The 25,264-nt window shown below is 45.7% G+C and overlaps 8 protein-coding genes across 12 annotated transcripts; 7 read left to right on the top strand and 1 right to left on the bottom strand.

The window, feature by feature from the left end:
* The first annotated feature begins 65 nt into the window (after positions 1 to 65).
* On the top strand, positions 66 to 10,313 carry LOC6538107 (protein kinase C). 5 transcript variants are annotated; one of them, XM_039376486.1, is made up of 11 exons: positions 66 to 257; positions 1,990 to 2,332; positions 2,505 to 2,698; positions 2,771 to 2,828; positions 2,894 to 3,006; positions 3,078 to 3,151; positions 3,749 to 3,780; positions 5,272 to 5,342; positions 5,405 to 6,620; positions 6,762 to 6,901; positions 6,966 to 10,313. In XM_039376486.1, exons 2-11 carry the CDS (start codon positions 2,179 to 2,181, stop codon positions 7,125 to 7,127), a joined length of 2,214 nt encoding a protein of 737 aa, XP_039232420.1. In that variant the 5' UTR covers positions 66 to 257; positions 1,990 to 2,178; the 3' UTR covers positions 7,128 to 10,313. The 5 variants fall into 5 exon arrangements, with proteins under 5 accessions (XP_039232420.1, XP_039232417.1, XP_039232418.1 ...); XM_039376483.1 differs by having other exon boundaries at positions 5,402 to 6,620; XM_039376484.1 differs by lacking the exon at positions 66 to 257 and adding an exon at positions 838 to 978 and having other exon boundaries at positions 5,402 to 6,620.
* A 298-nt stretch (positions 10,314 to 10,611) lies between these two features.
* On the top strand, positions 10,612 to 11,856 carry LOC6538106 (probable dimethyladenosine transferase). The gene is made up of 3 exons (XM_002098604.4): positions 10,612 to 10,772; positions 10,835 to 11,547; positions 11,640 to 11,856. The coding sequence occupies exons 1-3, from the start codon at positions 10,715 to 10,717 to the stop codon at positions 11,787 to 11,789; spliced, it is 921 nt and encodes a 306-aa protein (XP_002098640.1). The 5' UTR covers positions 10,612 to 10,714; the 3' UTR covers positions 11,790 to 11,856.
* A 281-nt stretch (positions 11,857 to 12,137) lies between these two features.
* On the top strand, positions 12,138 to 13,334 carry LOC6538105 (venom protease). The gene is made up of 2 exons (XM_002098603.3): positions 12,138 to 12,571; positions 12,637 to 13,334. The coding sequence occupies exons 1-2, from the start codon at positions 12,201 to 12,203 to the stop codon at positions 13,235 to 13,237; spliced, it is 972 nt and encodes a 323-aa protein (XP_002098639.1). The 5' UTR covers positions 12,138 to 12,200; the 3' UTR covers positions 13,238 to 13,334.
* Positions 13,335 to 13,622: 288 nt separating this feature from the next.
* Positions 13,623 to 14,997, top strand: LOC6538104 (serine protease snake). Its single transcript, XM_002098602.4, has 3 exons — positions 13,623 to 13,842; positions 13,902 to 14,172; positions 14,226 to 14,997. Exons 1-3 carry the CDS (start codon positions 13,743 to 13,745, stop codon positions 14,812 to 14,814), a joined length of 960 nt encoding a protein of 319 aa, XP_002098638.1. The 5' UTR covers positions 13,623 to 13,742; the 3' UTR covers positions 14,815 to 14,997.
* Positions 14,998 to 15,082: 85 nt separating this feature from the next.
* LOC6538103 (venom protease) lies at positions 15,083 to 16,422 on the top strand. The gene has a single exon (XM_039376488.2). It carries the CDS (start codon positions 15,301 to 15,303, stop codon positions 16,246 to 16,248), a length of 948 nt encoding a protein of 315 aa, XP_039232422.1. The 5' UTR covers positions 15,083 to 15,300; the 3' UTR covers positions 16,249 to 16,422.
* An 84-nt stretch (positions 16,423 to 16,506) lies between these two features.
* Positions 16,507 to 17,912, top strand: LOC6538102 (serine protease snake). Its single transcript, XM_002098600.4, has 4 exons — positions 16,507 to 16,673; positions 16,792 to 17,065; positions 17,164 to 17,479; positions 17,537 to 17,912. Exons 1-4 carry the CDS (start codon positions 16,589 to 16,591, stop codon positions 17,810 to 17,812), a joined length of 951 nt encoding a protein of 316 aa, XP_002098636.1. The 5' UTR covers positions 16,507 to 16,588; the 3' UTR covers positions 17,813 to 17,912.
* Positions 17,913 to 18,035: 123 nt separating this feature from the next.
* Positions 18,036 to 21,298, top strand: LOC6538101 (NAD-dependent protein deacetylase Sirt7). The gene is made up of 2 exons (XM_002098599.4): positions 18,036 to 18,408; positions 18,613 to 21,298. The coding sequence occupies exons 1-2, from the start codon at positions 18,250 to 18,252 to the stop codon at positions 20,761 to 20,763; spliced, it is 2,310 nt and encodes a 769-aa protein (XP_002098635.1). The 5' UTR covers positions 18,036 to 18,249; the 3' UTR covers positions 20,764 to 21,298.
* Positions 21,299 to 21,382: 84 nt separating this feature from the next.
* Positions 21,383 to 25,258, bottom strand: LOC6538100 (cullin-5). The gene is made up of 7 exons (XM_002098598.3): positions 25,113 to 25,258; positions 23,439 to 25,042; positions 23,153 to 23,273; positions 22,735 to 23,092; positions 22,500 to 22,678; positions 22,292 to 22,441; positions 21,383 to 22,232 (listed from the first exon to the last, which is right to left on the bottom strand). The coding sequence occupies exons 1-7, from the start codon at positions 25,119 to 25,121 to the stop codon at positions 22,095 to 22,097; spliced, it is 2,559 nt and encodes an 852-aa protein (XP_002098634.1). The 5' UTR covers positions 25,122 to 25,258; the 3' UTR covers positions 21,383 to 22,094.
* Between the last annotated feature and the right edge of the window lie 6 nt (positions 25,259 to 25,264).

Genomic DNA, 25,264 nt, shown 5'->3' with positions numbered 1-25,264 from the left:
GGAGAAACTGTAGCCCCACCACGATATGTATCGCCCACCTTGGCACATCCCTAACGTTTTTCCAATAAGAATTGGCGTGAAGTGAACATTTTTATCAATATTAATACGCGAAACCGTTTTAAAGCCAATAAAAAAACTTCCCAGCAATGCAACGGAAAATGCTGGACACTGTGATTTTGTGAAACTATTCGAATTCGTCGGAAAACCAAGAAAATTACTTGGGAAAACCAATCAATTTAAAACGCTGTGCAAACAGGGTGCGTGTAACTGTGTGCGTGCGTGTGTGTATAAGCGCATACATATGCGAGCGTGTGTGTGTGTGCTCTAGTGTGAAGGCATCCTTAATTTTTTCGCACACATAGCTGAACACTTTTTCTCTAATATACAAGTTCCTGCGCGCGCAGATAAATTATAAGATTTTTTTTGGTTCCTTGTTGATTGCAATATTTTCTGCTTATTTGTTTTCGTGCATACTCATTTCGCATAAATGTACATAGCAAAGAAGCGTTTCAATAAGTTTTCATTCTAATCGTCTAACATTTTCTATATACCAACAATAGAGAGAGCAAGAAAGAGAGTGGTATATATAAAAACCATCGATGGTACTTTCTAAAAATTTTCCCGTGTCTTGTGCTTGAATGTGAACAAAAAAAAGTCAGAAAAACGTGTATGCTATAATCAAACAAAGTGCTCATCATTCAACTTAAAAAACAGATAAATATAATTTTTGAACAACGAACATTGTGCGCATTTCGTCTGTTTACCAACACTGCGTGCGTTATTGTCAAGCTGACAGGTGGACAGTACGGCAACTCTGCCAGCTGGAAGACCTTCGTTTTCACCAATTAGAAAATTACAAATTTTCCAATTGGACGGGTTAGCCAAACGTTTAGTTAATTGAGCGCACTTATTGGCGTTTCGTCAGGTGTTTCCGATTGGAGTGGGCGTGAGTCGCGCGTGTATTGGTGGGTGGCAGAGGTGCGAGAGGGAGGCAGCATTGAACATTCTTGTTATTCTCTCTTTGTTGTTTAATCTGTGGAAAAAAGCTGACTGCGCGTGTATATGTATGTGAAAGTGTGTGTATATGTGCCATACTTGCACACATAGAATTTGCATAAAAAAGTGAGCAAGCAAAGACATTATATGTAATCAAAGCTAAACGACACTGAAAGTACTCAAGATTGTGTGCGAAGAAAAGGGGCAACTACATATGTATGTATGTACTTGTTCCCACCAAATTGCCAATTAGAAAACGCTTTGTATCCCAATTGGATGCGCATTAGGCTAGTGTAGAGATTAGCGTACACTGAACAACAATCTGTGGAATTGCGAAATAAACAAAGTTGCACTCCTTGGCATGATTTATACGCTAGAAATAATACCAAAGCCGATGATGGTCGCGCACTATTTTCGATTTTTGTTTCACGGACTGTTGTCGTTTGAGCGATTGCCTAATGTACACACACAAACGGGCAGCAACACAGTGGCGGCCAAAATAGTAGTGCTCAACGGATAAATGTAATAAATCAATGATGAAAGGAATTAAAATTCGTTTAGGGTCTTTAAATATACAAATATTAAAAAATAAACACGCATTTCTTTCTGTGAATCATGAATACTCCAAATTTAACAAAGAATAAGTCAGCCATAGTTTGAATCATCGTTGTAATAATACTAATATTAAAAACTGAAATTAGATAGTTTTAAGCTGATACAAAATAGTTCATACGCATCGTCAAGGAAATAACTCCATGGGGTGAAAATTCCTTTGAGAAGTCTCTACTATTCTGACCGCTGCTGTGTGTGCTATGTGTGTGCACAAATTCCATCGATGCGAGGCTTAATCGACCTTGGAAGTGATTCGAGTATACCGCATACGCCATTCATGAGTGTCAATGACCTACACCAACATTGGCCCACAGCGCGAGATGCGAGTGGCAGTCGTGCGATTCATTAATTCATCTGGAATTGCTCTACATTCGATTGCAGATCAGGATCACCAGCCAGCCGCACACCACCACAAGCCGAGTGGTCCACCGCTGCTCCCCACACAGACACGCAAGGACATCGCACGGAGGACCGAGGAGCAGCCGGATCAGGATTAGGATCAGGTTCAGGATCGGGATTAGGAATAGGAATAGGAGAGGATAGAACACGACAGTCACCGATCCCACGACCATGTTCACGGGCAAGCTGCAGATCAAGGTGTGCGAGGCGAGCGGCCTGCGGCCCACAGACTTCCAAAAGCGCCACAACCTCACCTTCGGCAAACTGGCCGACGAGCAGCTCATCGATCCCTATGTCTCCATAGATGTCGACGAGAGTCACTTCGGTGAGTGTCCCACTTCGTTTTCAGTTCATTTCAGTTCTTTCAGAGATGAATGAGAAACTAAAGTCGGTTAGTTAGTTATAAAAGTTAGTTAGCTAGCAAAAGTGTTGCATACTTAAAAGGGTCACCATTACTAACTATCTATTTATCTAATTATCTGGTTCTATGGTTACAGATCGAGCCACCACACGGCCAAAGACATTCGATCCTGTTTGGAACGAGCAGTTCGTCCACGACGTGACCAATGTGAGCAACATCAACTTGACCGTCTTTCATGATGCCGCTCTGCCGCCGGATGACTTTGTGGCCAACTGCATCATCTCCTTCGAGGACCTCATGCAGAGCGAAACCGCTGTGCAGGATCTATGGGTGGGTTTTTAAATATATATACCAGCTACATCTTTAAGAGTTCTTATACTACTACTTCTTGAAATCTCACAGGTTAACTTGGAGCCGCAGGGCAAGATTCACGTCATCATTGAGCTGAAGAATCGCACGGGTACGTAGGCATATGAAGATGTGAAGGAAGTACTGCCGATGCCTATTTATTCCGTTCGATTTCAGATAAAGCCAAAGCCGAGGCCGTGGTGGAGCACACGGTGGCCGTCAACAAGGAGTTCAAAGAGCGCGCCGGATTCAACCGCCGTCGCGGTGCCATGCGTCGTCGGGTCCATCAGGTGGGTGTCCACTTAACCAGTTAACCAGAATGATCGTAACTAATAGCTGCACTTCGTTTCCTTTGCACCAGGTGAATGGGCACAAGTTCATGGCAACGTTTTTGCGTCAACCCACCTTCTGTTCGCATTGCCGGGAGTTTATCTGGTAAGTGGAGCCGAGCACACATGATCGTACAACTCTCGTAACGAACTCACCGAAGGGCTGAAAACATCTCCGTACATCCTAAGTTGTATACGCAGTGATTAATCTGAACATGCATTTAGTTTTGGGACCTGATTTCCACACACCTTTCACCATCCGACCTACTTTTGATTTCGATTTCGATTCGGTTCTACTTCGGTTGATCTATTACCTCTATGTTCTTAATGTACCACTACTCCTCATCACTCATCATCGCTCCACTTGGGCTCACATCTCGCATCTTTGCTCCTTTGGGTGGCTCACTCTTATGCGGTTTTAGTTTCCTTGGTTTCCTCTACATCCATTGGCATTAACCTGGTTTCTCTGGTGGGCTATTATGCTGCTTGGTTGGCTGCTGGGGTCATCTGGGGTTCACGATCTCATCAATGCTTGATTTCTTACGGCGACACTCATCCATTGAAAGTTATACACTCGCAAGCACACATACCACACACACCACACACAACACACACCAAACCACCGAAGAAACACAACACAAATCATTCAGTTACCAAAATATATATACATACAATAGCCATGGAATTTCTTGCCTTTTTGCAGGGGAATTGGTAAACAAGGCTATCAATGTCAAGGTATGTGTTTTGCTTCAGACTAAACGGAATTGAAAACCAGAGCAGCTCAGCTCTGGCGCTTCGGAGCTCCAGGATGAGCCCCCGACAAGCTATATCCAATCCATATCACTTTGCATTTGCTTGTTACGTTCGTTGTACGCTGTTCGTTGTTCGTTATTCGTTGTTCGTTGTTCGTTGTTTGCTGTTGTCGCTGTTGATGTGATTGCCATTGGGTTTCTTTGGCTGCATTTTGAGATCAGTTATACGTACTATTTTATCATACTCCGAAACTATTGGCCAGCCTTTGGCATTGTCCAGTGCATCCATCACTTGCTTGAGTCGGAACAGGTCCTGTCCCCACTGCACCATAAGTCCAATCGATCTGGATGGTCGCGTCCTCGTTCCCATCACAATGCATTTTAAACTCTCGATTGCAGGGGAATGCAGTACTAATCGGAGTCACAGAATATTTTTTATAGGATTTATGCTATTTTAATTAAATTATCACATATACATTTAAGTTTGTCCGTCCGCCCATTTATTATAAACAAATTCTCATGCATGCTATAGATAATCCCAAACTCTGGGTTCTAGAATCTTGAATCAGCCTTTTATTTCATGAGATGAGGACTAGGCAGTTATCAGTTAGTTAGAAACCAATGTCACTAAACATTAGAACGCGAATTCTTTAGAACTGGAATCATTGGTTAATCATCTACTTAAATCTATTTCCTGCACGATAAATTATCTCATTGGTTTTCAAGGGATCAAATGAAAGTATACGCTACGGAATCGAACGAGCATAGAAATACTACATAGGATTTCGTTTTATTTACTTTAATTCATTGTCATGAAAAAACAAAACTGCTTTTTTGGCTGCCTTCGTCATTTGTCACACTTCCAAGTAGTGTTGGTTCCAATATCTCTGGCACGAAGCATCTAAATGTTGTGATTAAACCGAAACACTAATTAGAGCACAGACACAGACCAAGCACAACTTAACTCCACTGACCAACATGTGAATAATCACACTGCACAGCAAGAAACAGTCGACGGTTTACCAACTAATTACTACTGTCCACCCAATCGTGGTATTCGATCAGGATCCTTGGCTCCTTGGATCCTTGGATACCAATCCAAATCGAATGCCACGATGGCGGACTTGTGTCTAACCCTGAATGTTTCAACGAGCTTAATTCAAACGAAATCCTGTAAATATACACATTCGTATGTCTAGAGTTTAGGCTCGGTAGAAAGTCGCCCTGAAACAATAGTTACTACTTTCAATATTATCAAGAAACTAATTGATTTTGAGAGCTGTGTATCTTTTGATAGAAAAGATAGATAGTTCATAGTGCATCATGGCGATCTTCCTTCCGAGCTCATAGATTTTCATAGACTTTCGGATTCTTTGGCCACTGCACTCTGCCATCGAAGAATCCTCGAAGCGCCAAGTGCCCAGTTTGGATACTAATGATTACGCCTTTGGTTTCTCTTCCTCGAAAACTCTAGTCTGCACGTTAGTTGTACATAAAAAATGTCACCTGTCGGTGGTGTCCAAGTGTCCGGGCATGCGGGATGAGGTAAGTGCTAATGGGATAAACCAGCCAGATCGCGTTGATCTAATCGCGAGCCATTCCAGCAGCAAACCAAAGTGGAGGTGGTGCCCGCGGGCCAGAGGTTCAATGTGAATGTGCCGCACCGCTTTGTGGTGCACAGCTACAAGCGGTTCACTTTCTGCGACCACTGCGGATCCCTACTATATGGCCTGATCAAGCAGGGATTGCAGTGCGAGACCTGCGGGATGAACGTGCACAAGCGGTGCCAGAAGAACGTGGCCAACACGTGCGGCATCAACACGAAGCAGATGGCCGAGATCCTCAGCTCGCTGGGCATCTCGCCGGACAAGCAGCAGCCGCGCCGCTCCAAGTACTTGAACCAACAGGGCGAGGACAACTATGGAGCATCCCTGGGCAACGATGGCGACGGTGCACCGGGGCAGTCCTTTCGCAGTTGCGCCTTGTCGGCGGACAGCCTGGCCACCTCGACGACGACGCTGACCAGCGGCTATAATAGCAGCAGCTGCATGAGCCTGGCGGTGGGCGGATCGGGAGGCAGTGGGGCCACTGGAGAGACGCGTCCGGGCAAGTGCTCCTTGCTGGACTTCAATTTCATCAAGGTGCTGGGCAAGGGCTCGTTTGGCAAGGTGATGCTCGCCGAGAAGAAGGGCACCGACGAGATCTATGCCATCAAGGTGCTCAAGAAGGACGCGATCATCCAGGACGACGACGTCGACTGCACTATGACAGAGAAGCGCATCTTGGCGCTGGCCGCCAACCATCCCTTCCTGACTGCGTTACATTCCTGTTTCCAGACCCCGGACCGCCTGTTCTTTGTGATGGAGTACGTGAACGGCGGCGATCTGATGTTCCAGATACAGAAGGCGCGTCGATTTGAGGCCTCGCGTGCCGCCTTCTATGCGGCGGAGGTGACACTGGCGCTGCAGTTTCTCCACACCCACGGCGTCATCTACCGCGACCTGAAGCTGGACAACATCCTGCTCGACCAGGAGGGCCACTGCAAGCTGGCCGATTTTGGGATGTGCAAGGAGGGCATCATGAACGGCATGCTGACCACCACCTTCTGCGGCACCCCCGACTACATCGCCCCAGAGATCCTCAAGGAGCAGGAGTACGGCGCCTCTGTCGACTGGTGGGCGCTGGGCGTCCTCATGTACGAGATGATGGCTGGCCAGCCGCCGTTCGAGGCCGACAACGAGGACGAGCTCTTCGACTCCATCATGCACGACGACGTCCTCTATCCGGTTTGGCTGTCCCGCGAGGCCGTCTCCATACTGAAGGGTGAGCATCGCTATTCTAATCTACTTTCTTACTCAGCACATAGAACGTACATTACTTACTAGCACGCGGCTGACGTGTCGTATGTGTAATATTTGCTAGGAAAACAAACAGATACTTAAACATGTTTGCCCACATCCCCAGGTTTTCTCACCAAGAATCCGGAGCAGCGACTGGGCTGCACTGGCGACGAGAACGAGATACGCAAGCATCCATTTTTCGCCAAATTGGACTGGAAGGAGCTGGAGAAGCGCAACATAAAGCCACCATTCCGACCCAAAATGGTGAGCTAAATGCATTATAATCTAGTAAAGTTCAAGAGTTGACTTATATCGATTGTGTACACAGAAAAATCCACGCGATGCCAACAACTTCGATGCGGAGTTCACCAAGGAGGATCCAGTACTCACACCGATTGGAAACGAGGTGGTGCGCTGCATCAACCAGGACGAGTTCGCCGGCTTCTCGTTTGTGAATCCCAAATTCGGACCGGAGCGCAAAGTCTACTAAGGCCCAACGATCGCAGTTCACGTTCACCTACCAGTTCGATGGGCGGCGATGCGATCTGGAGATCTACCCGTGAGACTGGGTACCCCGGTCGACATTGGGTGGCCCAAGCCCAGCCAGATCGCCATCGCGCCGAGCTGTCATCCAGCGAGTAGCGCATCCCCCCCAGCAAAAGCAGTCTAATATTTTTCATTTCCCCATTTCTCGTAACTACCCGGCGCACTCGCTCCCATTGTTGTCTGTTTCCAGCCGTAGTCGTGATGCTCGTCCTTGTTTCGTTTCGTTTCGTTACCGGTCCTGTGTGTAGATCACTCATCCACATCCAACTTCCAGTGCCAATTGTCGAAACTGCTAGCTTAAAATTGAATTGAAACCAAACCTTTTCCCGCTTCAAGCTCCACGCCTGTTGGAATTTATTTATGTTGTTTGCCAAGCTCCCAAGATCAGAAACCAACACAAAAAAAAAAAAAACAAAAAGAAAGAAAAAAAAATGAAGGAAAGAAGAAGTGTAAGAATACCCCCACCCATCTAGTCAATGCCCAGTGGCTGAGTGCATTTTGTTATTAGTTATTTATTGATTGTTTGACGTGCCGAATCTCAAGTTTCGCACTCACATACCGACAGCATCCAAGCAGAGCTCTATTTACGGGAGGCGAGGCACTTGCTCCAAGCGAATCTCAAGGGAATTTCTAACACAATAGCCGCAATGTGCCGTCTGTACCACATACACCATACACCAAACACCAAACACCATACACTAAACACCATACACCAAACACCAAACACCAAACAAACACCAAACACACCATACACCACAATACATGCGACCACACAGAACTAGTTTCATTTGTTTTACGTATTCGAAATCTTGCACAACTTCCTTCTCAAGTATTAAAGCGATATTATTTTAAAGTTACCTTATTGTTATACATAAATATTTATAAAATGAAAACAAACAAAAAAAAACAAACAAACAAACAAACAAAACAAAATGAAGCCAAAAAGCCCTAATACAAACGCATACAATTTACCAACAAAGAGAAAAAGAAAGTAAAGCTAACTAATCATAGAGGTAAAAAGCTAAACCCACAAAGAGAATGTCTATAAAATTCATATTAATTTATGCTAAAACAAATTATGAATACAAAACGTGTTTAGTCTGTAAGCAAAAATGAAGGAGAAGGAGAACAAACAAATTATATATATAAAGTATATATATATATGAACCATATAAATTGTGAAACTAAAGCATATATAATACACACAAATGGCAAAGATTTAGCGTAATGAGGAAAATCCGAACAAAATTATATGATATGATGAAACGTGGCATAAGGAAGATAGGAGACAAACAATATGACTTTTATGTGTTGATTTTAAAGCCAAAGACTCAAGCTAAGTTCTATTCGCAATTAACTGCATTCAAATCTAGCATAAATTTGATTGGTACCCCTTAAATGTTGTTACGATTATTATTTACTCCATAGCAAATTTCGAGAGGCGAATTCGTTTCTGTTTTTCGATTTCCGTCTACCAAGGCGAGAGGAGGAATAACCGAATGCTAAAATAAATCATTAATCATAAATCATTAATGGTAACTACAAGAAGGAATAGCAAAGGAAGGATAACAGATGATTTATTAACTTTAAGCAGCGTTGTTAACTAAAAATAAAAATCGTAAGGCAAAGGCAAAGGCAAGCATAAACACACATTTGTATGTAATAATAACGCCCAGTGTCTAATAATATTTGTGAAATAGCAAGCCCAGCGTAAGCGCTAGTTACCCATTTACAATTTAAATGTTAACCCAAAGTATTTTCAAGAACGCATTTTACCAAAAAGAAAAAACAAAAAAAACAAGCAAAAAACACGAGAAATAAAAACAAAATAAAACAACAAACAAAAACCAAAACACAAGAAATTAAGGACGAAGTATAGGCAAAATGTTGAAAGCTATGGATAATTTTTTAAGCAATGCCCTCAGAGGCCGTTGCAAAGATAGAGGCGCGTATTCAATTAAACTTAAACAAAGAGTATAAAAACAAGCAAAACTCCAGCCAACAAGATAAACTCATATGAACATAGGTATAGGTCCTCGTTCGAACATAGGGATCGTAACCAGGATCAGGATCAGGATCACGATCGGGATCGGGAATAGGTCAGTCGAAAAAGGGTACATTTAATGGGAGAGAAACTGAGGAGGGATTAGAACAAATCGCGTGACCGTAACCTGACAAAAAACAACAAGAAAACAAAACTTATAGGAAAATGTGCAACCAAAAATGTTAGCTATAAGCTCTCACAAACAAATACGCAAAGCTGAACGCTCCCCGCGCTCCCCCGTTGTCTCCACCTACTTGCTGCAAACAAAAGACCCCGAAACTTATAGTGAATATATGTATATCATGGCTTGCCAAAGGGGCTCTTCAACTAAACTCCGAACTCAGAACTCCGAACTTTGAACTCTGAACTCTGAACTCTGAATGTACTCACCCGATCAGCTTAGCTAACTTTTTCTGGAGCCACGCGGCTCAAGCAAACACTCAAACTCAAACTCACACCCACTTACATATGTGCAACTTTTTCATGTACCTTTCGCATCTTAGATACTTAAATGGATTATTAACGGAAGCCCCGAAAATTGTTAACTGATCTAAGGCAGAACTATACACAAACTACTAAGAAAATATACTGAATTATTTATGGAACGGCGTACAAAACTAAAGCGCAACAAATTGGGAGAGAAAGGTTAGGAATCATTGCAAAGTAATAATCATAAACACAAAAGTATTCAGAAAACAACACACACAAAACACACAAGGCACATGAAAAATACAAAGCAGATGGAAAAACAAACTACAACTGAGAAAAAAGAAAAAAACACGGCATAAATAAAGTTTAAGTTATGTTTAAACAAGAGATAAATAACTGTAACGGTAAAGTCGAAAGTCAACAGTTGATATGTTGTAAAAAAGCTATTAAATAAAAAGAAAAACACAAAAAAAGAAAAGATTACCAAGGCAGGCAAGTGAGCGTAATTGAATGTTAAAGAAGCTACTAAGTAAATGGTACGAGCAGATGTGTGCAAAGATAACCAAAGAAAGCAAATTGAAAACAAGAAAAATTGATTTATAACATTAAGTGAAAACTAATTAATAAATAAAGAGGTAACACCTATGAAAAATGTAACTGATTTGTTTGAATTTAAAAATTACAGCACTGCTACGTTCGAAACGGGTACGTTGAGATGAGCGGTTAGGCTTAACAGGAAATGGTACCTCACTGTGAGGTCGATTATGGTATGCAGCACGCCTAAGAACTAAGGTTTAACTTTATCAAAAAAAAATTTCAAATAATTTCTTCCTTTTTACCTACTTACATACTTTACTTTTTACATTTGAAATTTCATCTAACATGGGGGCCTACAGCTTGCGGTTAACATTTTCTGTTAACTAGGAAGTTATCGCTTTGGTCGATGAGTTAGCTAGCAGTGCACATGTTGCCGCCGAAGAAGAAGAAGCACACTCAAAACAAATAAATATTTTGAGCAATTCTTTTATTTTAAAAGCAAAAAACCATAGCTACCCAAGATGCCCAAGGTCACGAAGGAAAAAAAGAGTCGCATACATAATGATGTCCAAAAACAGGGTGAGTCGGTGCCATATCCAATCAAGAAACGAACTTAAAACCCGCATATACTGAATTTATAGGAATCGTTTTCAACAAGGACTTTGGCCAGCACATCCTGAAGAATCCCCTGGTGATAACCAGCATGCTGGAGAAGGCCGCTCTGCGAGCCACCGATGTGGTGCTGGAAATCGGTCCCGGAACAGGAAACATGACCGTTCCGATGCTGGAGCGCGCCAAGAAGGTGATCGCCTGTGAGATTGACACCCGTCTGGCCGCCGAGTTGCAAAAGCGTGTGCAGGCCACTCCGCTGCAGCCGAAGCTCCAGGTGCTGATCGGCGACTTCCTGAAGGCGGAGCTGCCCTTCTTCGATCTGTGCATCGCCAACGTGCCGTATCAGATCAGTTCGCCACTGATATTTAAATTGCTCCTCCACCGACCACTCTTCCGGTGCGCCGTACTCATGTTCCAGCGTGAATTCGCAGAGCGATTGGTGGCTAAACCGGGTGACAAGCTATACTGTCGCTTGAGCATCAACACCCAACTTCTGGCCAGGGTGGACATGCTCATGAAGGTGGGCAAGAACAACTTTAGGCCGCCACCAAAGGTAGAAAGCAGTGTAGTCCGACTGGAGCCAAAGAACCCACCGCCACCGGTCAACTTCACCGAATGGGACGGACTCACACGGATTGCCTTCCTGCGCAAGAACAAAACGCTGGCGGCCACCTTTAAGGTGACCTCCGTTTTGGAGATGTTGGAGAAAAACTACAAACTGTATCGCTCCCTTAGGAATGAGGTAAGTCTAATATTGATACTTTTCCCTACATACCTACATTTAGGAATATGTATGTGTGATTGCCGAGAACATAAACATTTAAATTCCCCCAGCCCGTTGAAGATGACTTTAAAATGCAGAACAAAGTCATTGCCATCTTGGAGGATCAGGACATGGCAACAAAACGTGCGAGAAGCATGGACATCGACGACTTTATGCGGCTCCTGCTGGCTTTCAATTCAGCGGGCATTCACTTCAATTAGTTTTATTTATGATATAGATCGTTAAACTTTGTACAATTTTACAACATTAATATAAATGTTAAGCCAACGAACTCTAGTTATCTCAGCATTTGTTAGCCAAACTGGTTTGCATCTAGTACAGTAGTTTCTAACTAACAATACCAGCCACAGTCTGACATCAGTTACTTCCTGTTTTGAATGATTATCTGAACATCATATTTATCATAATATATATTTAACTATGAATGCCTTTTTTTGGCTGAATTAACTATGAATCTCTACCGTGCTCCGTAAGGTATAAAGATTAGAACCAGCTGGCATCTTTTCCTAGGTCCGGAGAGCGGCGTTTTCGAAGTGCGCAATTAAAAAGTAGTTGATTAAGTTCGATCAGATCAGTTGCCGGCCGATCGAGTTCCACTGCAGTTCAATAGGATGGCAATGCAATCGCTAGAATTGATACTACTGCTGGTGTGTTCACTCAGCAGCAGCAGCCTTGTTCATGGCCAAAATCCGGATGCAGCTGTCCAGCTAGCTTGCAACAAATTTAAGCAGATTGTCTTCGAGGAACGCGTGGCCATCAGCTTCTTTTTCACCGATGCTCCCATTAACTACGAGACAGTTGATTCCTGCCATGGATCCAGACCACTGATTGTGGACGGCACTCCGGCGGAACCCAAGGAATTTCCATTCGCCGCTCGTCTCGGCCATCGGATGGCTAACAATGAAATCAAATGGTTCTGTGGCGGCACCCTGATAAGCAATCGCCTGGTGCTCACAGCGGCTCACTGCTTTTATTCCGAACAGTAAGTGTGCCATTCTAGTTCTTAAATTTCCATATCTCAATGTTGGTTACATTATACTTCTCCAGCGGTGAGGTCAATGTTGTGCGCTTGGGTGATCTGGAGTTCGATACCGACACGGATGACGCTGAACCGGAGGACTTTGGCGTGCTCGCTCTGAAGGCACATCCGGGTTTCGAGAATCCCAAGCTCTACAATGACATTGGCATAGTTCAACTGGATCGCGAAGTGAAGTTCAACAGGTACAAGCATCCTGCCTGCCTGCCCTTCGACGACGGCGAGCAGCACGAGTCCTTCATCGCCATCGGCTGGGGCCAGAAGAAATTTGCCCAAAAGGAGTCCAAGAAGCTGCTAAAGGTTCAGCTGCAGGGCTATAAGGATAGGTGTGTCAGCAGTGTGGATGTGAACGATGAGCTGCCCGATGGCTATGAGCCCAAAAGCCAGCTGTGCATCGGATCGAGGGACAACAAGGACACCTGCAACGGAGACTCTGGGGGTCCAGTGCTCGCCTACCACAAGGATCTCGCCTGCATGTACCACGTAATGGGCATCACCTCAGCCGGCATCACTTGCTCCTCACCCGACCTTCCAAGTCCATACACGCGAGTCCACTACTTCCTCAACTGGATCAAGGGCGAGCTGGCCAAGCAGACGCAGAGAAGCACTTGATTGATTCCATATACTCGCTTAAATTCTTACACTTAAGCCACATCTGGGTTCTGAGAAAGCCAGAAATATATACAAGTTATTAATTAATGATTGTAAATCCACCGGCTGTAAAAATTTGCATTTGGGCTTGCTGGGCAAACCGGTTTTGGTGTTGGATTTGAATGAAATTTTCAGGTTTTCATTTCCACAGAACTTTTCACTTGTTTTCAGGTCGTGACAATGCATCAATTTTATTATGATCTACCCAATATTTTTAAATATTTAAATACCGGAACATATTGATTTCATGTTATTTGCCTCCAAACCGGCTTTCATTTCTATTGATTTTCTGCTTGCGTAAGCCGAGAGCAAATATTAGTGCATAATGTCTTATCAATAAAAACGAGGCTTTTCCCGCTTTTTGCCAGCTCTCCTGCGGAGATTGCACTTTAGCAGGTGCAAAAGAGAGGATTTTGTTTATAAATAAATATTTTAGTAGCTTACCAAACGTAGAGGTAGCCACACGATGAGCAGCGCGATCTTCGGCAAGGTTGTCCAGCTGGAAGCAGCATTGTTGCTTCTATTCGTCGCTTCGGTGCCGGCCCAGGATGCGGATATAGTCAGGAGTAGGTGCATCTTTGTTCGAAAGGAACACATGCCTCGAATACATGTTTGCACTCCACAGCGTGCACTGCCTACAAGAGAAGCGTTTGGGAGGAGACGTCCGAGTTCAGCTTTCTGATCGAGGATGCCCCGATTATCTACAAGACCCTGGACAAATGCACCAGCTATGCGCCGCTTATAATCGGCGGAGGACCCGCGCTGCCCAAGGAGTTCCCGCATGCTGTGCGCCTGGGCCACCAAGATAACAATGGCGAGGTGGACTGGTTCTGCGGCGGAACCCTTATCAGCGATAGACATGTGCTCACCGCAGCGCATTGCCACTACTCACCACAGTTCGTACTTTTCTTATCACTATATTCCTACAATAACTATGGGATCTTTCCAGAGGATCAGTGAACATCGCGCGTCTCGGAGACTTGGAGTTTGACACCAGCAGCGACGATGCGGATCCGGAGGACTTCGTCGTGAAGAACTTCACCCCGCACCCCGGATACAGCTATCCGGCCATTTACAACGACATTTCCGTGGTAAGGTTAAGTCGACCCGTAACCTTCAACGAGTACAAGCATCCGGCCTGTCTGCCCTTCGACGATGGGCGTGCGGTCTCCTCCTTCATAGCCATCGGTTGGGGTCAGCTGGAGATCGTTCCCAGGACGGAAAACAAAAAGCTACAGAAGGTGAAGCTCTACAACTACGGAACGCGCTGCAGGATGACGGCCGAAAAGAACGAGGAACTGCCCGAGGGATACAATGCCACCACCCAACTGTGCATCGGATCCAACGACCACAAGGACACCTGCAATGGGGATTCCGGCGGACCGGTGCTCATCTATCATAAGAAGCACCCCTGCATGTACCACGTGATGGGTATCACTTCCATCGGAGTGGCCTGTGATACACCCGATATTCCGGCCATGTATACACGGGTTCACTTTTACCTGGACTGGATTAAGCAGCAGCTGGCCAGAAATTAGGATGGATATTCAAATGGGGAAATTGAAAATTCACTATTCTGTGGGTAAATTATCAATAGTGATTTAACTAACTTCAGTTTTTAATACCAACACATTATCAAAAGGCGTAGTAAACAGAAAATAATGTTGAATTCGTCTGAATATTCCTCTTGCAATAAATATTAATACATGTTTTCCAGAAAATTGCATTGCTTTAAGTACATAGTTCATGAGCAAATGTATATAAATACTTATCAACAATAATGCTTATTTTCCGGGAATGTATTAATTGTCCTGAGAAGATTGTACTAAACAGGTCGCAAAGAGAAGAACATGATTATGAATTATGATTCCAGTTGTTCAAGTAACTCCGAGGCAACCACACGATGAAAAACTCAATCTCCGGCAAAATTGTTCTTCTTGGAACAGCATGGCTCGTTCTCTTAGCCGTAGTGGTGGTGGCACAGAAACCTGATTTAGCAAAAAGTGGGTTCTTAAATATTCATAATGAAACCGTGTACAAGTTTGTCGCACTCCACAGTCTCCTGTCTAGTGGATAAAGAAAGCTTTCGGGAGGATATATCGGGGTTTAGCTTCCCGATTGAGGCTGGTCCAATCTACCAGACCCTGGACAGATGTATGAGCAACACTCCTCACATAATCGGCGGAGGACCCGCTTTGGCCAGGGAGTTCCCCCATGCCGCTCGCCTGGGACATCGAAGCGATGCGGACCAAGTGGATTGGTTCTGTGGAGGAACACTTATTAGCGACAGGCATGTCCTCACCGCTGCCCATTGCCACTATTCCCCACAGTACGTCCTCTTACCTGGTAATATTTCCAGTTGTCAAATATGGAACCTTTTCAGAGGTTCAGTCAACATCGTGCGCCTCGGAGACTTGGAGTTTGACACGGACATCGAAGACGCGGATCCGCAGGACTTCAGCGTGAGGGATTACACAATGCACCCCGAATACTACTATCCGGAAATGTACAATGACATATCCGTGGTGACGTTGAGTCGACCCGTAATCTTCAACGAGTACATACAGCCGGCTTGTCTGCCCTTCGACGATGGGCGTGCGGTCTCCTCCTTCATAGCCATCGGTTGGGGTCAGGTGGAGAGCATTCCGAGAACTGAGAACAAGAGACTGCAGAAGGTAAGGCTGTACAACTACGGAACGCGCTGCAGGATTACTTCAGATAAAATCGATGAACTGCCCGAGGGTTACAATGCCACCACCCAACTGTGCATCGGATCCAAGGAGCACAAGGACACCTGCAATGGGGACTCCGGTGGTCCGGTCCTCATATGCCACGATGACCACCCTTGCATGTACCATGTGATGGGTATCACATCCGTCGGAGTGGCCTGCGACACACCCGATATTCCGGGCATGTACACAAGGGTGCACTTTTATCTGGACTGGATTAATCAGCAGCTGTCCAAAAAATAGTACAGCTGAGATTGTAATTAGAAATGTAGTCAAGTCACTCAATAATCAAGATCAGCCTACCATTACAAATATAATTTGCATTATAGATATCCCAAATTAGTATTGAAATCATCTTCACCTGTAAGATACAATACAAATAAGAGCATTTGCTTACCCACTTATAAGAAGTATAAACAAAACCGTTTTTTTGTGGAATAATTGTGGAAAGAGCGGGGATTTCATTAGCTTTTAGCCGCTTTAGACCCGCCCCCAAAGGGGATTCCGCAGCTAATTGATCGGTCACTAATTGGGAGCCAAACCCGTTCGGATCGCACAGTCGATCACCGATCGCCACCTGAAGATGAAGATGTGGAGGCTGCTCTTCCAGCTGATCGTTACGCTGGCATGTGTTTTTGGCCAGCAGCCGGATATGGATATTGTCGGATGTAAGTGGACAAAAAAGAACTTGCAACTGATCCTATGGATTATGTGTACCCTCAAGATGGTATCAGTCTGATTAATACTGGATTATCATAACGAAATTCCCAATTTGTCCAACTTCAGCTTGCACGAGATACAAAAAGAGCGTTTTTGAGGAAAGAATCGAATTCGGATTCCTGTTCCCCGGTGCTTCGATTGAGAGCCGGATCTTAGACAACTGCAGGAGTTACACGCCGCTCATCGTCGGTGGTCAACCGGCCCAGCCCAGGGAATTTCCGCACATGGCCCGCTTGGGGCGTCGCCAAGATCCCAGCAGCCTTTCCGACTGGTTTTGTGGTGGCGTTCTGATCAGCGAACGGTTCGTCTTAACCGCAGCACACTGCTTGGAATCGGAAAAGTAAGTAGGGGCTTTTTCCTGGCCCCAGCATCGATTATCATAAAAGAAACATTAGTTTATTCAAAAAACACTTACTTTAATTTCAAATATTCAATCAGGGGAGAGGTGAATGTCGTGCGATTGGGCGAACTTGATTTTGATTCGTTCGATGAGGATGCGGCGCCCAGAGACTATATGGTTGCTGGCTATAAGACGCATCCGGGCTATGAAGATCCGGAGTTCTATCATGATATAGGACTTGTCAAGCTGACGGAGGCCGTGCTCTTTGACCTGTATAAGCACCCGGCCTGCCTGCCGTTCCAGGACGAAAGCTTCTCCGACTCCTTCATAGCCGTTGGCTGGGGAAGCACTGGCCTGGCCCAGAAGCCATCCGCCCAGCTGCTGAGGGTGATGTTGCAGCGCTACGGATATGGGGTATGTATTTAGAATATATATAAATCTAGCTAAAATATATATATAAATCACCTTCAGGTGTGCAAGAAACTCCTTACCCGGCAGCTGGAGGAGTTCCCTCGAGGATTCGATGCAAATAACCAACTCTGTGTGGGTTCCGAGATGGCTCAGGACACCTGTAACGGCGACTCGGGAGGACCGTTGCTCATGTACCATCGGGAATATCCTTGCATGTACGTGGTTGTGGGAATCACGTCGGCCGGATTGTCCTGTGGGTCTCCAGGAATACCCGGAATCTACACACGCGTCTATCCTTATTTAGACTGGATAACCCGAACGTTGGCCACATTTTAAATTGTAGTTTATGAGAAGCTGTAGAATGAATGAATGAATTTTTTACTAATTTGTGAAAAAACTTTTTTTTAATTACACGGCAACTACAGTTATTTGAAAAGCTTTTCCAACACATTATAAAAGCCCCTTTAACAGTCCGATTAATTTAGAATCTCTGCTCAGTGGAAGCGATTCATTCCTTCGTCATCGATAGACCGAATCTATCGATTCGGTCATCGATAGTTGTTTACCTTTTTTTCCTAAAAAAAAAGAAACATTTACAAAACAAAAGTCGTAGCTGGATTTGGATTGCAAATTACCAATGGCCAGAGGTCTAAATCCGCATGGCGCATAAGATGTAAGCGGACATCCTGCGCAGGATTCCACATCACACTTTCCCTTTCCTGGCTGCGGCGCACTTTAATTTGTCCCCGCATAATTGCCAATTGTGCCGGATCATGGAGAAGGATCTTGACGAGGAAAAACAGCAGGAGCAGCACATGGAGATGGAGCCCAAGCAAGAGATGGACGTGGCGCAGTCTTATATAACGCGGGCTAAGATGAATCCTGCCAAGAAGGATAACGAGAAGCGGCGACGCAAGGATGCCATGCGAAGGGTAATTAGTGCGCCTGTGTGTGTGCTTTTATACGCCTGCATTTAAATTTTTTTTAAATTTCAAAAATCCATTCCAAATACCAATCTTTGATTATCTTTATCTAAAAGTAGAACCTTTAATTTGATTATTATATGATAATCTACGGTCTGTAATTTAAGCCGTGTACGCCTCTCAAGCCTATGCTAATCTATGAAAATGTTCCAGGTCTCGATGATACTGCGAAAATGCGACTCTCTGCGCTCAACGGAAGATCGACAGTTTTTAGAGAAACACCCGGACATGGTGAAGGCGACCAAGAAGCGCAAGGAGAGAGTGGAGATATACAAGGAGCGAGTGGTAGAACGTGAGGATGCACCGCACGTGATCGAGGCAAAGGTGGAGCAGTTGGCCAACATCATTTCGCAGGCCAAGCATCTAGTGTGCTACACGGGAGCCGGTATAAGTACGGCAGCCCTGATTCCGGACTATCGCGGGAGTCAGGGAATATGGACACTGCTCCAAAAAGGTCAGGACATCGGCGAGCATGATCTATCCAGCGCGAATCCCACCTACACACACATGGCACTCTATGAACTGCATCGACGCAGATTGCTGCATCACGTGGTGTCCCAGAATTGCGATGGCCTGCACTTGCGATCCGGATTGCCGAGGCATTCGCTATCCGAAATCCATGGAAACATGTACGTGGAGGTGTGCAAGAACTGCCGACCGAACAGCGTTTACTGGCGCCAGTTTGACACCACGGAGATGACCGCCCGCTACTGCCACAAGACCCACCGCTTATGCCATCGCTGCTCAGAACCTTTGTACGACACCATTGTGCACTTCGGTGAGCGGGGGAACGTCAAGTGGCCATTGAACTGGGCAGGAGCCACTGCAAATGCGCAGCGAGCAGATGTGATTCTCTGCTTGGGCTCCAGTCTAAAGGTTCTCAAGAAGTACACTTGGCTGTGGCAGATGGACCGGCCTACCCGTCAACGGGCCAAAATCTGTGTGGTCAACTTGCAGTGGACGCCTAAGGATGCGATTGCCAGCATTAAGATCAATGGGAAATGCGATCAAGTGATGGCCCAATTGATGCATCTACTCCACATTCCAGTTCCCGTGTACACGAAAGAAAAGGATCCCATTTTCGCACATGCTTCGCTTCTGATGCCCGAGGAACTGCACACGCTCACACAACCTTTGCTTAAAAATGCCGATGAGGAGGAGGCCTTTACCACCACCACTGAGGAAACACAAGACTCCACTATCTCCAGCGAGAGCTGTAGTTATAACTACAGCGATCTTCCCATCGGCAAGGGTCCCCGCATTCGCACACCCATCAAAAATGGTCGAAGGGTTAAGACTAACTTGGAGCTCCGACAGAAATTCAAGCTTCTAAATGGCCAGGACGAGGAAATTAAGGTCGAGCAGGTGAAAACCAATGGAGAGGTTAAAACAGAGACCGACTCAATCACGCAGGAGTCGCCCATTAAAATAGAGACTGAAGTGAAGCTGGAGAAAACAGAGTGCCAGGACACAATTTTTCAGCAGGAGTTGCAACTTTTGGAGCTGCTGCCCAAGCTTGAACCACTTTCCCTCAAAGAAGAGGCGGAGGAAACGCCGAGTAATGGTTTTCCAGAGCTGCCAAAACTAGTCGCCATTCAGAAAACTCATACGGAAAGTTTGTCCGCGGTCCCAATTGAAACAAAACTAGAACCGCTTCAGCTGCCACCGTTGGTGCCCATCGGGGCTCCACTCTCCACACCGTTTGTTGAGCCCAAGCTGATCCTGCCACCTGCCTCTCAGTCGTCCATCATACAGATAAAGAGCGAGGGCGATGGTGAATCCAGCACAGAGAATGATAACGAAGAGGAGGAGGAAAGCGAGCTGGCACAGGTAGATTTGTTGAGGCAGAACAACGATGAGGAGCTGCTTCGCCAATTACCCACCTGGTACGATGCCAAGTACGCGTACTCTGGTCTGCATAGCATTCTGATCCCACCACCAGCGGATCTCAATATTTGGAACTCGCAGGTGGTGCCGAACTTTGCGATGAACAGATCCGCTGCCGGTTGTTTCTTCTGTTTCGATCGGTACGCGGAGCTGGAGTGCCAGTTCTATCGGCGTTGGAACCTCAGTCAGCGCAAACACAAGAAACGGGCCAGGAGCGGTCGATTCGTGGTCTGTGAGTGCTGTCCAACTTCCGACGATGACGATGATTACGATGAGAATATATCCTTGGCGCACATAGCAGCGGCTGAAACGGCGAAGCGAAGACAGCAGCTAAGCACGAGTTTTCCACGCAAACTGGCGCGAACCCAGGCAGGATGGTATGGCAAGGGCTATAAGAAAGGTCGGAAGCGACGGTAGACTCTCTTTTATGTACGGCCGTGATTTCTCCCTAAGATAAAAAGGTGGAACGATTAACCTCGATTCAATGGCTTCTTGGAAACGTTTGATCTTATATTTGATATGAAAGAGCTAGCTGTTTCTTTTTGTACGAAAAAGATCGACCTGCCCTCACCGAGACATATGCTCGCTTCAATAGTATTTTAGCTATAGGATCATAAGTCATAGATGATAGTGCCAGTTAGAATAGCATAGGGTTCCTTTTTATTTATACGTGTTTTTTAAAATGCCCTATTTGTCTGTCCTTGATTATATTTATAGGTTTGAGTCCATTTTCGATATTTACTTAAATTTTAATGGGTTTATTGTATGTCACAATTATGTAACACTTGTCTCGGTATTTTGGTGGACTTTTTGCAGAAATATATCAGTTAAGTTTTGTCCCAAATTTGTCCTTGGTTTAAATTATTTATATAGGTTTTTACTTAAGAACGCTAACCTAACATCCGCCCCTACAAATGTAAGTTAAATAAAGAAACTAAGCATTATGGTATAATGACAAGCTGTTGATTTTATTTGAAATCCTTTTCTCGGTTGCATTTCAGTTACTATAACCAAAAAAGAATGAAACTGCATTAGATTCGCTTTCATTATGTGTAGAACCAAGTTTATTCATTAACTTAAACATAAAGTATTGCTATTTTAGTTATAGTTTAGCGATCCCGTGTGAGTGAGTGTTTGTGTGTGATTAGGCATTCCATGCTGGGAGCGACCGGAGACGAAGAATTTGCTTCCCCATCAATCTTCAGTAGACGTGTGAGTCTCACGTGGAACATTGCAAAGTACCCAAGAATCAACAGAAGACCAGGCAACGGAAACAAACAAGGGAGAACTACACACATAGAAAACAGCAGGTTGAGTAGATTAACGCTATCGATCGATATTACTCGGGGGCAGGGCGTGGGCGTGGGCGTGGAATTTCCAGGGTGCAAGTAGCGCACAAAACATAATACCTAGAGCTACGCAGAGCAGCCAGTGGGCCAATATAAAAATACAAAGTTTCACAAATACAAATACATATATGAATACAGGACGTGGACACGAGAAACGGCTGCCGATTGGAGTGTGGGTCTTTTAAATGCTCTGAGGACGCAATGTCAGTAGCGGATCACGTTTCCATATAATACAATTATCCAATTCCGTAGACAGAAAAAGGGCGCGTGCTTTGAGCACGTCGGCGTTGAGATTAAAATCGCAGCAGCGATAGTTTTTGAGTAGCATGTGAGGGAATGGAAATGGGAATGACTGCATAGACGGGACTTGAGACTAGAGCCGGGATCAGGAGCAGCTTCTTAGGCTACATAAATAAACATGTTGATATCATCGTCGTCCCGCCTCATATACTTGTTCTCGATCAGCCACTCCAGCTGTTCCTTGATCATCTTCTTGGACGGCAGGAACATGTTCTTCAATATATCGATGAGTTCACCCTGTGGAAAATATTATGTTAAGTCCCTTGAACGGCATAATTAGCTATTGTACAACAAACCTGCAGCGCTGCGTTGTTCATCCGCTTGCGCACTTTCATGATTTTGATAATGGCCTCTTGTGTGCGCAGAATCCGCAGTTGCACAATGGACTGATTGTCCTCCTGCTGCGAGCGCTCCGTGCTCAATTGCAGACGCCCAATGAGATTAAGCTGTGGGAGTGAAATTTGGTTATGGACTGTCTATAACAGAGGTATCATGAGTAATTACCTTTCCACGGCGCTGAGACTTGCCATTCTTGACAATGGCAAACTCCTGATTAATATAGAACATTGTGTTCTCGGCAAAGTCCTTGGGCGAACTGATGGCCGCCGGTTCCATGAGCAGGATCTGTTTCTTTATCTTGGGGAACGCTACCAGCGACCACAACGTTCTCCTCAGTTCGGGATCTTAAAAGTAAACAAATATTTAGCATCAAAACGTAAAGGAAATATGCAATCCTAACCTGGTAGTTCTGTGGCCAGGCGGAGATTCTCGTAGGATATTTTGTCGTGCTGGCGCTGATTCCAGGCAAACAAGACGGCCATCTGGAAAGTGGTCACATCCAAATCGTAGCGCCCGAAGTTATTCACAAAGGTAATAGTGCCATTGCTCATGTGATGGTACCACTGCAGCTTACGGCCGGAATGCTTCTTCTTGTAGAACTCCTCCACATCTGGGATATAGTCCTCGAGCTCGATGGGCAGTGAGACCGAGACACGCTCCGAGCAGCGGGCCCAGGCACCCGCGTTGAGTATTTTAATGTTGATAGCATCGTGCCGACTTATCGAGGTGCGGAATTGAGTATTTAAATCTTCGCTGACCTGTATATGTAAGGGGGTAATGAATAAACATGTTCCGAACATCTTTCTGGTAGAACCCACCTTTATGTCCTGGAACATGCGCGCCAGCCGATTCACGTAGTCCGCCGGCATGCCCACCTCTCGCAACCACTCGACAATGTCCTCCTCCTTCTCGCTGTCCGCACTGGTGCCCAAAATCAAGCTGTAATTGAAGGGAACAAGAAAATTTTATCAATGAACGGGAACTTTTCAGAATATTGTCTGAGTTGAGTAACCTTCCAATCAAATAAATCATATTTACTTTTCCGTATGCGGTTTTTTTAAAGAAAGTAATCGCTTCAATTATTGCATTAAGAAATCAACTTACCGCCTCGTCAAATGAACTTTGTGATAGCGCATAAAGACGTCCTTGTTGTTGACGTACTTGAGGACCAACAGGACATCGCGCAGACGGGCGTCAATCTGTTCGCTGGTGAGGCGCTTGCTGAGCGGGGTTCGGCGCAGCAGCATGTCGCAGTAATTGGCCAGTAGTTCCGGGCACTTGCTCTCCGGTGCTGTGTATTTCACACCCCGATTGGCGATACTCGTGGGCAGCTCCATCTTGAACACGCTGGTGTCGTTAACTACCGTCTTAAAAGCAATGTCGCGGGCAGTGAGGAAGCGGGGATCGTCGTTGAAGGCGTTGCGTACCAGGTCGCTGAACTTGTTAAACAGCTCGAGTAGCCGCTCAACGTACTTTTCCGAGTCCTGAGTGATCACTTCCGAAGCAGAAAGCATATCGGCCAGACCGGCAGACATGATGTGCCGCTGCAGGTCACCCATCATGGCCTCCACGCCCACGCCATGCATCACCCGATCCATCAGGCGAAACATAAGATTCAATCGCTCCGTTTCATAGTCCCTGATCAAAGCCGGACACTCGGCAATGATCGAGTTCAGGTGATCCACTATAAGCACCTTTACCAGCGTGTAAGTGAGTATACTAAAGCTGCTGGGCTCCAGATAACGCTTGGCCCTGACCTCCTCCTCACGCAACTTGGAGTCGGCGTATTTCATGTAGGCCAGCACTCCGTTCTCCTGCTGTTGCTCTGCGGATTTTAGGCGATAGAACTCGGCCGTGGCCTTAAGGTACGCCATCTCGAAGTTCTCCCTGTAGATCTCAAGTTTGTCCTCTGCATTCGAGGAGAGATTCACGTAGCTCTCGCGCACGCCTACCACTAGCTGGGCATCGTAGGCATCGCCGTTCCGCTCGGCGTGCACAATCTTCATGGCCGACTCCTGCAGGCGATGCTTGATGTCGTGAAAGATGTGCTTGTTCCAGGAGTCCAGCATAAGTTTTCGTACAGGACTGTCCTCCGTGGGGTTTTTCTTGGAGGTAGAGGTGCTGCTGCTGGTGCTCCCACTGCCGGAAGCTGCTGCGGCTGCAGCTGCTGAGCTTGTGGAGGCGGATGTGGAGGCTGCAGCAGCGGCGGCTGATGTGGAGGCTCCAGCTGTGGCTGAGGTGGAACCTCCTGACTTCCCAGCCTGGCCGCTGCAAGAAGAGGCTGCTGCCGCCGCAGCGGCACTCGTACTCGCTCCCGAGGCGGAAACAGATGCGGAGGAGCTGCTGCCACTGGACGAGGGCTTCACCTGGGGTGACTGCTCCAACTGGCGGAAGGGTAGCGGCAGGTAGTTGGACTGTGTAAAGAACTTGCGCCACTCCACGATGTAGGTGGCCAGAAGGGCCTGCTCGCCCCGTTGCGCTTGCACCTGGCTTTGGGCCTGGACGATGAACTCAACGATGTCCTGCTGCAGGCAGTCGTAGATCTTGGCCGCGCCCTTCTCGTCCCACAGGCACACGAAGTGAACACCGAAGAAGAGGTCCTGCCATTCGCGCTGCGACACCGTATCCTGGCGCAGCAGCTTCAAAACTATTCGCCTTTTGTCCGGCCAAACCTCCTCGAAGATGTCCCTGTCCCGTTTCCCGATTGCCTGCCGTACAGGAAGATATAGGTGCATACTGAAATCTATATGCGTTTTCATCGCCGATCAGGTCACTTACCCGTAGCATTTTGATCGTAGCAATCTCTTTGTTTTTGTTGCTGCGTCCGCTTCACTTCATTTATATTTATTTTTTTGTAATTAGGCGATACGATACGATAGTTGCCCATCGACCAGTGTTGGTAAAATATCGCCCGAAGGTCTTATCGCCAA

This window comes from Drosophila yakuba, chromosome 3R, assembly GCF_016746365.2.
Source record: "Drosophila yakuba strain Tai18E2 chromosome 3R, Prin_Dyak_Tai18E2_2.1, whole genome shotgun sequence".
Classification (NCBI taxonomy): Eukaryota; Metazoa; Arthropoda; class Insecta; order Diptera; family Drosophilidae; genus Drosophila; species Drosophila yakuba.
The sequence above is the reverse complement of the archived record's forward strand: the minus strand, read 5'-3'. Positions and strand labels throughout refer to the sequence as shown.

Coding starts and splice junctions, on each gene's coding strand:
- LOC6538107 (XM_039376483.1), top strand. CDS start 2,179: ATGTTCACGGGCAAGCTGCAGATCAAGGTGTGCGAGGCGAGCGGCCTG. Junction 3,152..3,748: donor CATTGCCGGGAGTTTATCTG/GTAAGTGGAGCC, acceptor GCCTTTTTGCAG/GGGAATTGGTAAACAAGGCT. Junction 5,343..5,401: donor GTCCGGGCATGCGGGATGAG/GTAAGTGCTAAT, acceptor GAGCCATTCCAG/CAGCAAACCAAAGTGGAGGT.
- LOC6538106 (XM_002098604.4), top strand. CDS start 10,715: ATGCCCAAGGTCACGAAGGAAAAAAAGAGTCGCATACATAATGATGTC. Junction 10,773..10,834: donor TAATGATGTCCAAAAACAGG/GTGAGTCGGTGC, acceptor CTGAATTTATAG/GAATCGTTTTCAACAAGGAC. Junction 11,548..11,639: donor ATCGCTCCCTTAGGAATGAG/GTAAGTCTAATA, acceptor AAATTCCCCCAG/CCCGTTGAAGATGACTTTAA.
- LOC6538105 (XM_002098603.3), top strand. CDS start 12,201: ATGGCAATGCAATCGCTAGAATTGATACTACTGCTGGTGTGTTCACTC. Junction 12,572..12,636: donor CACTGCTTTTATTCCGAACA/GTAAGTGTGCCA, acceptor ATACTTCTCCAG/CGGTGAGGTCAATGTTGTGC.
- LOC6538104 (XM_002098602.4), top strand. CDS start 13,743: ATGAGCAGCGCGATCTTCGGCAAGGTTGTCCAGCTGGAAGCAGCATTG. Junction 13,843..13,901: donor GGATGCGGATATAGTCAGGA/GTAGGTGCATCT, acceptor TGCACTCCACAG/CGTGCACTGCCTACAAGAGA. Junction 14,173..14,225: donor CATTGCCACTACTCACCACA/GTTCGTACTTTT, acceptor GGATCTTTCCAG/AGGATCAGTGAACATCGCGC.
- LOC6538103 (XM_039376488.2), top strand. CDS start 15,301: ATGAAACCGTGTACAAGTTTGTCGCACTCCACAGTCTCCTGTCTAGTG.
- LOC6538102 (XM_002098600.4), top strand. CDS start 16,589: ATGAAGATGTGGAGGCTGCTCTTCCAGCTGATCGTTACGCTGGCATGT. Junction 16,674..16,791: donor GGATATGGATATTGTCGGAT/GTAAGTGGACAA, acceptor GTCCAACTTCAG/CTTGCACGAGATACAAAAAG. Junction 17,480..17,536: donor TGCAGCGCTACGGATATGGG/GTATGTATTTAG, acceptor AATCACCTTCAG/GTGTGCAAGAAACTCCTTAC.
- LOC6538101 (XM_002098599.4), top strand. CDS start 18,250: ATGGAGAAGGATCTTGACGAGGAAAAACAGCAGGAGCAGCACATGGAG. Junction 18,409..18,612: donor GCAAGGATGCCATGCGAAGG/GTAATTAGTGCG, acceptor AAAATGTTCCAG/GTCTCGATGATACTGCGAAA.
- LOC6538100 (XM_002098598.3), bottom strand. Junction 23,093..23,152: donor GCATGTTCCAGGACATAAAG/GTGGGTTCTACC, acceptor TTACATATACAG/GTCAGCGAAGATTTAAATAC. Junction 22,679..22,734: donor CCTGGCCACAGAACTACCAG/GTTAGGATTGCA, acceptor TTTACTTTTAAG/ATCCCGAACTGAGGAGAACG.